The 12,357-nt window shown below is 58.6% G+C and overlaps 1 protein-coding gene across 1 annotated transcript; it reads left to right on the top strand.

The window, feature by feature from the left end:
* Nucleotides 1–7,893: 7,893 nt before the first annotated feature.
* Nucleotides 7,894–11,962, top strand: CCDC124 (coiled-coil domain containing 124). Its single transcript, XM_049787730.1, has 5 exons — nucleotides 7,894–7,971; nucleotides 9,079–9,247; nucleotides 10,235–10,424; nucleotides 10,517–10,631; nucleotides 11,503–11,962. The coding sequence occupies exons 2-5, from the start codon at nucleotides 9,089–9,091 to the stop codon at nucleotides 11,705–11,707; spliced, it is 669 nt and encodes a 222-aa protein (XP_049643687.1). The 5' UTR covers nucleotides 7,894–7,971; nucleotides 9,079–9,088; the 3' UTR covers nucleotides 11,708–11,962.
* The last annotated feature ends 395 nt before the right edge of the window (nucleotides 11,963–12,357 follow it).

Below are 12,357 nucleotides of genomic sequence, written 5' to 3'. Positions count from 1 at the left end.
CCCTATTCACCACATGAGTGTGGCCTATCTCATAACCTTTCAAGCATACAGCCATTCTAGGCTACCCTGCATCTTAATTCAGCCATCTTCCCTTTGGCCTCCATCCTGGTCCAAGACCAAAAGAGGCAACGACCCAAAAGGCAGAGTGCGAAGCAGGGCAAAGAGCCCCTAATCCCCTGGCTCCAGGGTTTATCTACCTATTCCAAGACCCCTCCCAGGAATGGGCCGGGTCTTGCAGGTAAGGTCACACCTAATATCCGGTTCCCAAGACCCCACCCAGAAATGGATGGGTCTTAGGTATCTACACCAAATCCAGGGTCTCAGATAGGTACACCAACAGGCTTCTGTGCTCAGAAATTACTACTGGCAGGCTTGGGAGACCATATGGCATGCTGGGGATCGATCCAGGTCAATCCATGCAGGACAAAGGCCTTTCCAGGTGTGCTACCGCTCCAGCCCCTTGACCAAGGTTCTTGGTCAAATCAAAGCTGTTTCTTCCAAGATTGGTGGGCTAGAGGTCACTGGCGGCAGAAATGAGATATGAGAACTCAGCCTCCCCACTCCCAGGGCATACCCCATGTCTTGCCCGGGGGTCCAGGGAAGGTGCCAGGCATAGATGGTATTCAAGAGGCGTCCTAATGTGTAATAAATAAATGGGGTCTAAGCTCCGAGCTCCTGTTGTCTGCAAAGTCACTGCCGGCCACTCTTCCTGTGACCAAGCGGCCTTCCACCTCTCAGTGTTGGAAATGCACTGTAATAGAACTTTGGGGGTCCCGCCAGAGCCAGCTGCACTCAGCCTCTTCCCACATATCTGCACCCCAAGTGAAGAATCCAGAGCCAGGGCTGCAGCGGAATGAGGACCTGGCGCCCCTCTGTAGGATCCCGGAGTCCTGGGGAGCTGTAACAGGTTCTGGAAGGGGTGGTAATTTCTCAGAGAAATGTCCCCAGGAATTCCAGCGAGAGGATGAGGGTGCCCCGGGAGCACTCTCAGGGAAGGGAGGGCTGACTAGAGCATCCTTGGCACCCAAGGGCCTCCTCAGAGCCCAGCCCTGCCAAAATTCCCCATGGGGAGCTGCCCCTGCAGTACTTTTGCTTTCATCAACTCCTGCTCTGGCCCAAGGAGCTCGAGTTCAGCTGTGCTTAAGTTGCTACTGTTCTTTTTTTTGTTTTGTTTTGTTTTGTTTTTGGGCCACACCCGGTAACGCTCAGGGGTTACTCCTGGCTATGTGCTCAGAAGTTGCTCCTGGCTTGGGGGACCATATGGGACACTGGGGGATCGAACCGCGGTCCGTCCAAGGCTAGCGCAGGCAAGTCAGGCACCTTACCTTTAGCGCTACCGCCTGGCCCCAAGTTGCTGCTGTTCTATTGAGCCTATTTAAATTAAATTTTATTATTATCTATCTTTTTTTTGGGGGGGGGGTCACACCCGGCGGTGCTCAGGGGTTATTCCTGGCTGTCTGCTCAGAAATAGCTCCTGGCAGGCACAGGGGACCATATGGGATACCGAGATTCGAACCAACCACTTTTGGTCCTGGATCGGCTGCTTGCAAGGCAAACGCCGCTGTGCTATCTCTCCGGGCCCTATTATTATCTATCTTATATTGTTGCTTATCTTATTTTATCATTTATTTTACATTATTTATTTTTATTTTTATTTTTTTACTTTTTTTGTTGTTGTTTTGTTTTTGGGTCACACCCAAAAGGAGTTACTCCAGGCTCTACGCTCAGAAATCGCTCCTGGCAGGCTCTGGGGACCATATGGGATGCTGGTATTCGAACCGCCGTCCTTCTGCATGCAAGACAAATGCCTTACCTCCATGCTATCTCTCCAGCCCCCTTTTTTTCACTTTTTTTTTTTTTGCATTCACTGAGCTCCACCCTCAATCACCCATGCTCTGCAGCTGAGCTGAAGCCACAAGTACAAGACAGGGAGGTGTCCCCAAACCTGTACATAGTCTCTCTCCCTCTGGACCAGCATTTTGGGACTTGCCCCTACCCCACCCCCTTCCCCTAGACTCCCACCGCCATTGTCTTGTTGACAGAGATGAGAGCTAACAGGACTCAGCTCCCCGCCTCTCCCCTAGGGCACCGGGACTGTCTCCAGCTCTCCTACTGATCTTGGCACCCACTGATGCTTTGAGAGAGGGGCCCCCACATTCTTGTTCCTTCTGGCAGAACCCAGCAGGAAGCCGCGAGTTTCAGCTGGAGGCACCCCGTTGAACTGGGGCTGCTGGCTTGGCTGGCTCCAGGCGCAAGGTGGGGGTAAAATGGGGTGAGTGAGGGCCACAGCTGGGGGTTGCCCATGAAGTTGCTACCACAGGCAGCAGCACTGAAGTGACGTAATCTGGATGGGGGGTCGAACCCGTGATCTTATTCTCCCCCCACAAAATGTGCCTGTCATGATCGCACTTGTGGGGTCCGCTCCTTTCTGGGCTTCTACAGACTCCCCAAACCCACACACTGGTACATGAATCCCTCAAAGTGTGGATCAAACCTACAGTTACCCCAAAAACAGTATCATGCTTCATACCAAACTCTTGAGAGGGGGCCGGAGCCACAGGTCAAGGACAACGAGGAGGGCGTTTGCCCTGCATGTGGTCAAACCGGGGGTAGGGGTGGGTGGGTGGGGTTCTATCCTCAGCATCCCCACAGGATCCGCTGAGGTTCACCAGGTGTGGCCCCAAGTGCAGAGCCAGGTGTCAGTCCTGGGCACCACAGAGGATGCCCCCCCCAAAAAAAACAACAATATCGGGCCCGGAGAGATAGCACAGCGGCGTTTGCCTGCAAACAGCCGATCCAGGACCAAAGGTGGTTGGTTCGAATCCCGGTGTCCCATATGGTCCCCCGTGCCTGCCAGGAGCTATTTCCGAGCAGACAGCCAGGAGTAACCCCTGAGCACTGCCGGGTGTGACCCAAAAACAAACAAACAAAAAAAAACATTATCTAGGGAGATTTTATATTTTCCCATGTGAAGAAATTAATATTGGGGCCAAAACAACACAGCGATAGGGTGTTTGCCTTGCACACTGCTGACCCAGGATGGACCTGGGATCGATCCCCGGTGTCTCATATGGTCCCCCAAACTTGCCAGGAGCGATTTCTGATTGCAGAGCCAGGAGGAACCCCTGAGCACTGCCCGCCAGGTATGACCCAAAAACAGAAAGAAAAAAAAAAAGAATATTAATATTGGGGGAACAGAGAGATAGCACAGGAGGAAGGTACTTACTTGCCTTGCACAGAGCTGAGCTGGGTTCAATCTCCAGCACCCCAGAAAGTCTCTAGAACCCTATTATGAATGTTCTCTGAGTACTGGCAGGTAATACCCCAAAACTTTAAAAGAATTTAAAAGCCCAGAAGATTTATATTGAATACTATTGTTTTGCTTGTTTGGGGGCCACACCAGGCAAGGCTCAGGGGATCCTACAGGAAACCGGAGATTGAACCCACAACTCAAATGCCCTACCTACTGGGTTACCTTCTCTGTCCCTTGAACCCCATTATTTGAAATACTCAGGGAAATCCTTTTTCCGTCCTTCAAGAACCACCTTTTGGACGACAATAATAAACTTTTGTTTGTTTATTTTGGGTCCCACCCGGCAGTGTTCAGGGGTTACTCCTGGCTCTACGCTCAGAAATCCCTCCTGGCAGGCTGGGGGGAGGGGGCGAGAACCATATGGAATGCCGGGATTCGAACATGCATGGAAGGCAAACGCCCTCCTTCACACTATCTCTCCGGGGCCCCCACAATAATAAACTTAATTTCATCAATAACATTTTTTCGTGTTTGTTTCTTACTTTTATTTTTTTTAAGAAGTCACACAAGATTAAACTTCAGGATTATTCTGGAATCTTTGCCATGAGCCTCCACAGACCACCCCCCCACCTGCTACCTCCCTGCACCAGCACATTCGTTGGTTGGAATAAAACAATAAACAGAACAAAGAAAAAACAGCCAGGCAGGGGAAGGGTGCTCAGAGCGCTGAGTGCAGCTGTGGGTTCAAACTAGAGCAGCCCTGGGGGGGGTCTCCCCCGCCCCCGAAGAAAACTGAATTCCTTTCCTGGGAGCATGGGTACTCGCCCTTCATACTGCCCTAAACCTGCAAGTTCTGGGGACCCAGCAACCCATACACACCCTCACGGCCCCCTCCAGCCTCCTGAGAGAGAGGGCTCAGCTCCTACCTTGGGACCTCCCTTTCCCCACAATGAGGGGCAGGGGCAGGGGCAGGGACAGTGCTGAGCGGGGATGTCACTTCTCCAGGCCTTGGGGGAGACATTGACCCCAGCTCCATTGGCCTCACGTTGGCCCAAAGCCCTGTTTGATGTAGGGAAAGAGGCACCTGATTAGCGATTCGGGGAGAAGCCACAGAGCTCTGCGCCCCAGTTTCGGGGAAGGGTGGGAGCCAGGACTGGGCCACTTCCCCGGGATGTCCCCACCCTGCCCCAGACACCCCACCCCAGACACCCCACCCAGCCTCTGAGAAGGGAAGAGGTGAAGTCGGCCAGGAATCATTCCTCAAACATTTGTTTTCCAGACAGAAGTGGGCTGTGGTTTCTGCACTTTAGCCTGGTCTCAGCAAACAGCTGTGGGGTACAAGGGGCTAAATGGGGACACAGAATGGTTGGGGGCCACAGGGCATTCTGGGACAGGCTCTGGGGACACAGAGCATCCCCCCCTCCTGGACTGATAGGATGCAGACCCGGCTCCTGACGCTGACACGCCGTCCCCCACCCATGCAGTGTGGCGCCCTGAGATGAGAGTCCAGGTGGGGGTCAGACAGTTTGTGTCAGCGTGTCCTGGTACGACTCATTGAGGGAGATGATTCTGGATGGCTCTGGAAGGTAGTGGGCAGCCACAGACTGTGAGCCTCTTAGAGCTCTTTTGGTTTTAAGTTTTGTTTTTTGGGGGGTCCACACCTGGCGGTGCTTAGGAGTTACTCCTGGCTTTGTGCTCAGGATCCACTCCTGGTCATGCTTGGGGGACCCTATGAGATGCTGGGGATCGAACCTGGGTCAGCCGTGTGCAAGGCAAACACCCTCCCCACAGTACCCCCTAATTATGATTATTATTTTGGCTTTTGGGCCACCCCCGGTGGCCCTCAGGGGTTACTCCTGACTCTGTGCTCAGAAAACACTCCTGGCAGACTTGGGGGACCCTATGGATGCCAGGAATCAAACTTGGGTTTGTACTGGGGCAGTTGTATTCAAAGCAAATGCCTTACCGCTGTGCTAACTCTCTGGCCCCATAACTGTTCTTTTTATTTATTTATTTATTTATTTATTTATTTTTTGGTTTTTGGGTCACACCCGGCAGTGCTCAGGGGTCACTTCTGGCTGTCTGCTCAGAAATAGCTCCTGGCAGGCATGGGGGACCATATGGGACACCGGGATTTGAACCAATCACCTTTGGTCCTGGATCGGCTGCTTGCAAGGCAAACGCCGCTGTGCTATCTCTCCGGGCCCTTTATTTATTTTTTTTAAGGGGACCACACCTGAGAGTGTTCGGGGCTCTGTGCTTAGGGTTCCCACCCGGTAGAGCTTGGGTCTTCCTAAGTGGAGCTGAGGATTGAACCCTGTTTGGCCTCATGCTGCCTCCCAAACCCTCTGGCCTGTCTCTGGTCCCTGCCGCAGAAACATGAGCCCATTTTGAAAAATGCAGAACCGTAGCATGTGTACCCAGAGCCCTGGAACAGGGGGTACTGGGGCTGGGGGGGGGGGGTTTCCCTCTTCCCTCTCTTTTCTCTCTCTTTCCTTCTCTCTCTCCCTTCTGTCTCTCTCTGTCTCTCTTTCCCATTCGGCTCCAGGTGTCATGCCTGCCAGGGGCCTGGTTCTATGGCTGCCTGCCTGACTCTGGCCGGGGCAGAAGGGTCAGGGCCGGTTTTGGAGCAGGGACTGGTGTGGGCTGGCTGGAGCCCAGGCAGGAAGAGACACCAAAGACATCTCGATCCTTAGCTGGGGACAGGAATGGGGAGTGAGGCCTCAGGATTACTCTAGATGCATTTTCTCAGCTTTGCACAAGACCCACCTGCTTTCTCTGGTCTCAGGTGTGAGAGGGACTCAGGACTATTCTTTCCCTTTTCCTCTGGTTTGTGTGTGTGTGTGTTGTTGTTGTTGTTGTTGTTGTTGTTGTCACACCCGGCAGCACCAGGGTTACTCCTGGCTCTATGTTCAGAAATTGCCCTGGGGGCCCGGAGAGATAGCACAGCAGTGTTTGCCTTGCAAGCAGCCGGTCCGGTCCAGGACCAAAGGTGGTTGGTCCAAAACAAACAAACAAACCAACAAACAAAAATGAAATTGCCCTGGGCAGGCACAGGGGACCATATGGGATGCCAGGATTCGAACCACCGTCCTTCTGCATGCAAGGCAAACGCCTTACCTCCATGCTATCTCTCTGGCCCACCCTTTTCCTCTGTTTAGTTAGTTTTAGGGCCACACCTGGCAGTGCTCAGGGCAGTGCTTGGAGGGCCCTATGGGTTGTCAGGGATCCAACTCGGGAACCCGGGTCGGCCCATCCCTGGTGTCCCATTGCTCTGACCTATTTTCCATTTTGATAATGTGGGTCCTCTCCTGTGTCAAACATACAGAGACAGACAAATAAACAACCTTAGATACAAATGGGGCTTGCAGGGCTTTAGGGTAAACCAAGCAACCTGACAGCAAAATCCCAACCCAGGGTAGCCCAGTTCCCCTTCCAAATTGGGACTGGGGTGTGCGGGGAGGGGGACTCAGAGCAAGGGGAGGAGGCCCCCAAGGTGACCTGATGGGGACTGGTCCAGGAAGGATCCGCTTGAGCGGCTGCACCCCCAGCTCTGTCAACAGGGCTCCACTGGGGGCCCTGGCCCAGGTTTCTTTGTGATTCTTAGTTATTTTCTCAAGACCTGGCTTTAGACCCAAACCAGGTTAACTCCTCGTTGTCCGGACTCAAGACTGCAAGTAGCCCACAAACAGGTGTGGGCACCCCAACCCCTTTTCTCCACGATGGTGTCTCAGCTGTGCCTGACAAAGACGGACAGACAGACGGAGGAAGGGACCTCATTTGGGTGCCCAAGAGGGGCAGCTAGTCCGAGATGTCAGCACTGCCCAGGGCCACGGTGCCAAGGGCTAAGAGCTAAGGGGGAGGGGAGCCCTGCCAGTCCCCGGTGCTGCTTGGAGAGGACAGGCGGCAGCCGGGGGGGGGGGGGTGAGTCCCCCCAGAGCCATAGCACAGCGGGGAGGGCATTTGCCTTGCACGTGGCCAAGCCGGGTTCAATCTCCGGCATCCTATAGGGTCCCCCAAGTACTATAAGAGCTGATTCCTGAGCACAGAGCGGGGAGCACGGAGCCCTGAGCACCACTACGTATGGCCCTAACACAAACAACAACAACAACAAAAGATACGGTCCTGGCTTGCACCGGGCTGCAGCGGGGCCTGCTGAGCAGAGGCAGCGCTCACACTGCTACAAGGCGGGAGGCTCAGCGAGGTCCCCAACCTGCTGTCCCGGGACTCCACTAGGAGGCTGGTATCCCAGGTTCGGACGCGCCAGTGTTCAACGCATGCGCAGACCTACGCGTAGACGCCAAACCCGCGGCCATCTTTTCTCCTGGCAGCGGCCATACTGGGAAGGGCAACATAACGCCTAAATGATCCTTTGAACAGCCCTCCTGTCTGTCCCGTATTTGAAGGGAGTAGCGCTCAGTGGGAGAAGTTGCAAGGCGAGCGAGTAGAACAGGAGAAACAAAAGGGGTGATGAGACTCGATGAAACGGGGCGGGGGTCTCGGTCGCTTCTGCCTCTACCAAGATGGCGGTTCCTGACGTCATCGGCGCGCGCCATCGTGGGCCTAGTGCGCAGGCGGTCGCTGACGTCACGGAGGCGCGACCTGACCGGCGCCGGGGAAAGGAGGTAGGAGCGGCCGCGGCGCGGGAGGAGCCGGGCAGGGGGCGGGGTGGGGCGCGGCGGGTGCTGCCCGCGACCCCCTCCCCGGGAGCGCCGGAGGTGGGGTGCTCGGCACTGGGGTGCTTCCGCTCCGGAGCCCGGGACTGGGGGGCTTTGTCTATTTCCCAGGTCTGCTGAAAGAATCCCGGGTCGGGGTGGGCGTCGGGGTGGGGGCCAGCCCAGCCTCGTGCAGCCGCCTCCGCGCTTGCAGGGTCGGACGGAGCCCGGTTCGACGCCTCTTCGCCCAGCGACGTGCAACGGGGCGACGGGCGGTGGGGTGCGGGCAGCTCAGGAGGGCTCCCTGGTGGAGGCAGCTTTCTCACGCGGGTCACGTGGGTCTTGATTGTCTCCCGTAGCCCCTCCAAGGACCCTTGCGAGTCGCCCCTTCTTCCCGGCGCGTCTCTGGCTCGTGAGGGCTCCCGCGCCCCAAAAGTGGCCCCTCCCTCACCTTCCTATCACCCCGAGTGGGATGCAGCCCACTCCGCTGAGTGCTCGCACCCACAGTTTCTTGGGCTTTTGCCTCTAGGAAGCCCTTCTGGATCTCCCTCTCTCTCTCTCTGTCTCTGCCTGCCTGTCTGTCTCTGTCTCTCTTTCTCCCCCTCCCTCCTTGCTTTCTTGGGGTGCTGTCACTCTTGCCCCTGTCTCTCATTGGGCACCTGAGGGCCTTTCCTTCCTCCACTCCTGTGATGGCTGAGCTAGTGTCTGCCCCGAGATCCATCTCCCCGGAACCCCTCCTCTCTGATGGCTCTGAGCCCCCTTCTTCTGGTACCCCATGATGGAACTTCACGGGGTGTCAGTTGCCCATAAGGAGGCTCTGGGCTCCCCAAGTGGCTTCATTGCGACAGTCACCTGGGCCCACTTCCACTTTAGAGAGCCTCAGTGAAAGCTGGGGTGTCCACACAGGACTTGGGAGGCACCCCAACACTCCCAGCCTTGTGGAGGGGGCTTCTGATCAGTCATCGGGCTCCAGCATAGGCTTATGGGGGTGTCCCCGCCGAGCATAGGGACAAGGCAGAAGAAATGCTGGAGGGACAGTTGTCCCAGAAGTCGGGGTGCAGTGTTCTTTTTCCAGGGCTGCCTCCTCCCCCAAAGAACCCCCTAGAAGCAGGGAGAGGAGCGTGTGCGGGGTGGGTCCGAGTCCCACTAACATCCCCCGGTTCCCCGCAGCCTGCTCGGGATGCCCAAAAAGTTCCAGGGCGAGAACAGCAAGTCTGCGGCGGCCCGAGCGCGCAAGGCGGAGGCCAAGGCGGCGGCCGATGCGCGGAAGCAGCAGGAGCTGGAAGATGCTTACTGGAAAGACGAGGACAAGCACGTCATGAGGAAGGAGCAGCGCAAGGTGGGGGTCCCCGGGGATCAGCGTCTGAGGCCTCAAACCCACACCCAGATCCCAGAGACTAGGTGCACTGCGCTGCTCGGCGCTGCCCAGCAGATGGCAGCAGAGACCGGGCTCAGCGGTGCCTTGGGGTACCCTCTGAACCCCTTTCTTTCTCAGACACATCCAGGGGTGTAGGGGCCCGGGTAGACCCAAACTTGTGTGGGTTGTGGGCACTGGGGGGCTCAGCAGCGTGGTGGTGAGAGGAGAGGGGTGGGTCGCAGTGTAAAGAGGGAAACTGAGGCTGGGAGGGGGTGAACCTTGCTTTCCCTCACAAGCACCCTCTCCTCTGGCTTCTTGGGCTGCACTCAGGTTCATGGAGGGGGGCAGAAGGGCAGCCAGAATGGACTATACGAGACTCAGCTGGTGCCTCTGAGACTCAACCCAGGGCTGCCTCCCACTTGAGTCCTGCAGAGAATCACCAGGTCCTCCTTCCCCGTGGGCGGGTTTGTGAGTGTGCGAGGGGGACAGGTCAATAGGGGCAGACTTCTGGAGCCAGACCAGGAAGCAGGGATTTTGGGGGCACCGAAAGTAGCTGGGGAGCTGGCATGTGCAAAGATTTTGGGGCAGCAGTGCCGGGGCCTGCAGCAGCACCATTCCTTTCCCTTCCCATAAGTGAGAGGTCAGAGGCCCTCCAGGCAGCGGGGATCGGGGTGTGGGCATCGGTTCTGACTATCCCCCACGGAAGAGGCTGGTGGCGGTGTCTGGGCACCCCACTGCTCCCCCGGAAAGCCCTGTCCAGCCCCTCTGGGCGCCTTTTGGCCTGTTGGCAGCTCGAAGGAGCCTCTCCATCCGTGCCCCAGAGGCTCCCCCAGGCCTGGCTCTGCCCCTCGCCCGCTCTTAACGCGCTCTCCATGGCCCCCGTCTCCGAGCCCCATTCCACGCTCCAGGGTCCCCCGGGGCCTGGGGAGCTGGCCTCGGGTGACCCCGGCCGTGGCCCCGTCTGCGCAGGAGGAGAAGGAAAAGCGGCGCCTGGAGCAGCTGGAGCGCAAGAAGGAGACGCAGCGGCTGCTGGAGGAGGAGGCCTCCAAGCTCAAGGGCGGCAAGGCGCCCCGGCCCGCCGCGCCCGGCAAGGTCACCCGCGCGCAGATCGAGGAGACGCTGCGCCGCGACCAGGCGCACAGGGACGGGCCCGAGCCAGGTGGGCTGCAGGGGAATGGGGTGTGGGCCCGGGGTGGGGGCGTTGGTCGGGGCTCCTCATGTCTCCTCTCCCCAATGCTCCTGCCCCTGCAGCGGAGAAAGCCAAGAGCCACCTGGAGGTGCCCCTGGAGGAGAACCTCAACCGCCGCGTGTCGGAAGAGGGCAGCCTGGAGGCGCGCACCGTGGAGGACGCCATCGCCGTGCTCAGGTGGGCGGGGCCTGGACCGGCCGGGCTCCATCGGGGGCGTGGTCAGCGCGTGCATGGGTGTGGTCCTATCTGGGCGGGGCTTGCACTTTGAGGCCCATGAAAGGGTGTGTCCGGGTTTGTGGGTGGGGCTTCACGCAAGGGCAGGGCTTGATCCTCGGGTGTGTCTTCACTTGGGGCGTGGCTAGGATAGTGTGGGTGGGGCTTTAATTTCCAGCTCTGTGCTGTGGCCTGATTGGGCGCAGATTCACTCAGGGGCGGGGTTTGAGGTTGGAGGCGTGGCTGGTCATTTTGGGCGGGCCTTGAACCTGCAGGCCAGGGGCGTGGTCAGGGCGTTAGGGGTGGGGCTTGAACTTTCAAGCTCCTGGAGGGGCGGTTCTGGGTTTGTGGGTGGAGCTTCGAATGGGGCGTGGCTTGATCCTCGGGCATCCCCAGTTGGAGGCGTGGCTTGGACCCTGTGGGTGGAGCTCTAAAGCAGGGAGGACCTTTTAGCCTCCAGCTTTGCCTTGTGGCCTGGTGCTGGGGGCGTGGCCAGGGCGTTGTGGGCGGGGCTTCACGCATGGTGTGGCTTGCACCAAGCTCTGGGTTGTTGTTTGGGGCAGAGCCTCCAAGGGGCGAGGGGCGGGCCTCCAGCCGAGGTTTGGGGACATAACTGGGGTGTTGCGGGTGGGGCCTCAGGTAGGGGCGGGGTTTGGACCAGAAGCCCGGGATTGTAGGCGGGGCCTCGCGAAAAGGCGAGGCTTGAGCCCACAGTCCTTGTGCTGGGCGCGTCTAAACCTTGGGACCTGGAAACTGGTCCCTTTTGCGGGTCCCAGTAGGGTCCCCCCCGTTGGCCCTAAGACCCCCTGACGCCGCTGTCCACCCACACCCGCAGCGTGGCGGAGGAGGCGGACCGGCACCCCGAGCGCCGCATGCGGGCGGCCTACACGGCCTTCGAGGAGGCACAGCTGCCGCGGCTGAAGCTGGAGAACCCCAACATGCGGCTGTCGCAGCTGAGGCAGCTGCTGAAGAAGGAGTGGCAGCGCGCGCCCGACAACCCCCTCAACCAGCGCTCCACGGCCTTCAACGCGCCCAAGTGAGCCCCGGAACCAGCCGGGGCCGCCCTGCCCCACCTGCCCTGCATAACCCCAAATTGCCACCTCCAGGATGCCCTCCGCGGCCAGCTGACCCGACCGGGCTATGAGCGCCTGGTGCCGGGATCCAGGGGATCGAGGTGGCCTTCCGGGGTCAGGACTCCAGCCAGGGGACCCGGCTCCTCCGAGTGACCCCCCAGTGTGTGTGCAGAGTGGGGGGGCCGGGTACCCAAATCCCAAATAAAAGCGGCTGGCTGGTGAGGCCCCGGTCTGGTCTGTGCCGAAGTCTGATTGGACGGTGGGTGGGGGCAGAGCTGGGGTGCCAGTGCCACGTTCCCGGGAATTGTGCGGAGGTGACTGGGGGTGAATTGAAGAGTCCAGGCCCGGGCACCAGGGCACAGCTCTTGGCCACGCCTGGGCTAGCTGGGGGTGGGCCCTGTGGCCGCGTGGAGCATTGCCTTTGGGGAGATGCGACATGGGGGGCCCTGGATTCGGGGTGCGGGTGGGCCGGGGTGGGTGCTGCAGGGCGACTGCTGGAAGGCGGGAATCCCGTACCCCGCGTGCGCATGCGCACAGCCAGCGGGGAATCCTGGCCGGGGACGCGCGTGTTGAGCCGCTCCAGCCGCGCGCGTTCGTGCACTGCGCCTGCGTGTGGC

Source organism: Suncus etruscus, chromosome 15, assembly GCF_024139225.1.
Source record: "Suncus etruscus isolate mSunEtr1 chromosome 15, mSunEtr1.pri.cur, whole genome shotgun sequence".
NCBI lineage: Eukaryota > Metazoa > Chordata > Mammalia > Eulipotyphla > Soricidae > Suncus > Suncus etruscus.
Note: the sequence above shows the minus strand (reverse complement) of the source record. Positions and strands in the feature narration are given on the sequence as shown.

What these genes read in the sequence shown, in the direction of transcription:
- CCDC124 (XM_049787730.1), top strand. Translation starts at nt 9,089, where the DNA reads ATGCCCAAAAAGTTCCAGGGCGAGAACAGCAAGTCTGCGGCGGCCCGA. An exon ending in TGAGGAAGGAGCAGCGCAAG is followed by an intron (nt 9,248 to 10,234) that starts GTGGGGGTCCCC and finishes CCGTCTGCGCAG; the next exon opens with GAGGAGAAGGAAAAGCGGCG. An exon ending in GACGCCATCGCCGTGCTCAG is followed by an intron (nt 10,632 to 11,502) that starts GTGGGCGGGGCC and finishes CCACACCCGCAG; the next exon opens with CGTGGCGGAGGAGGCGGACC.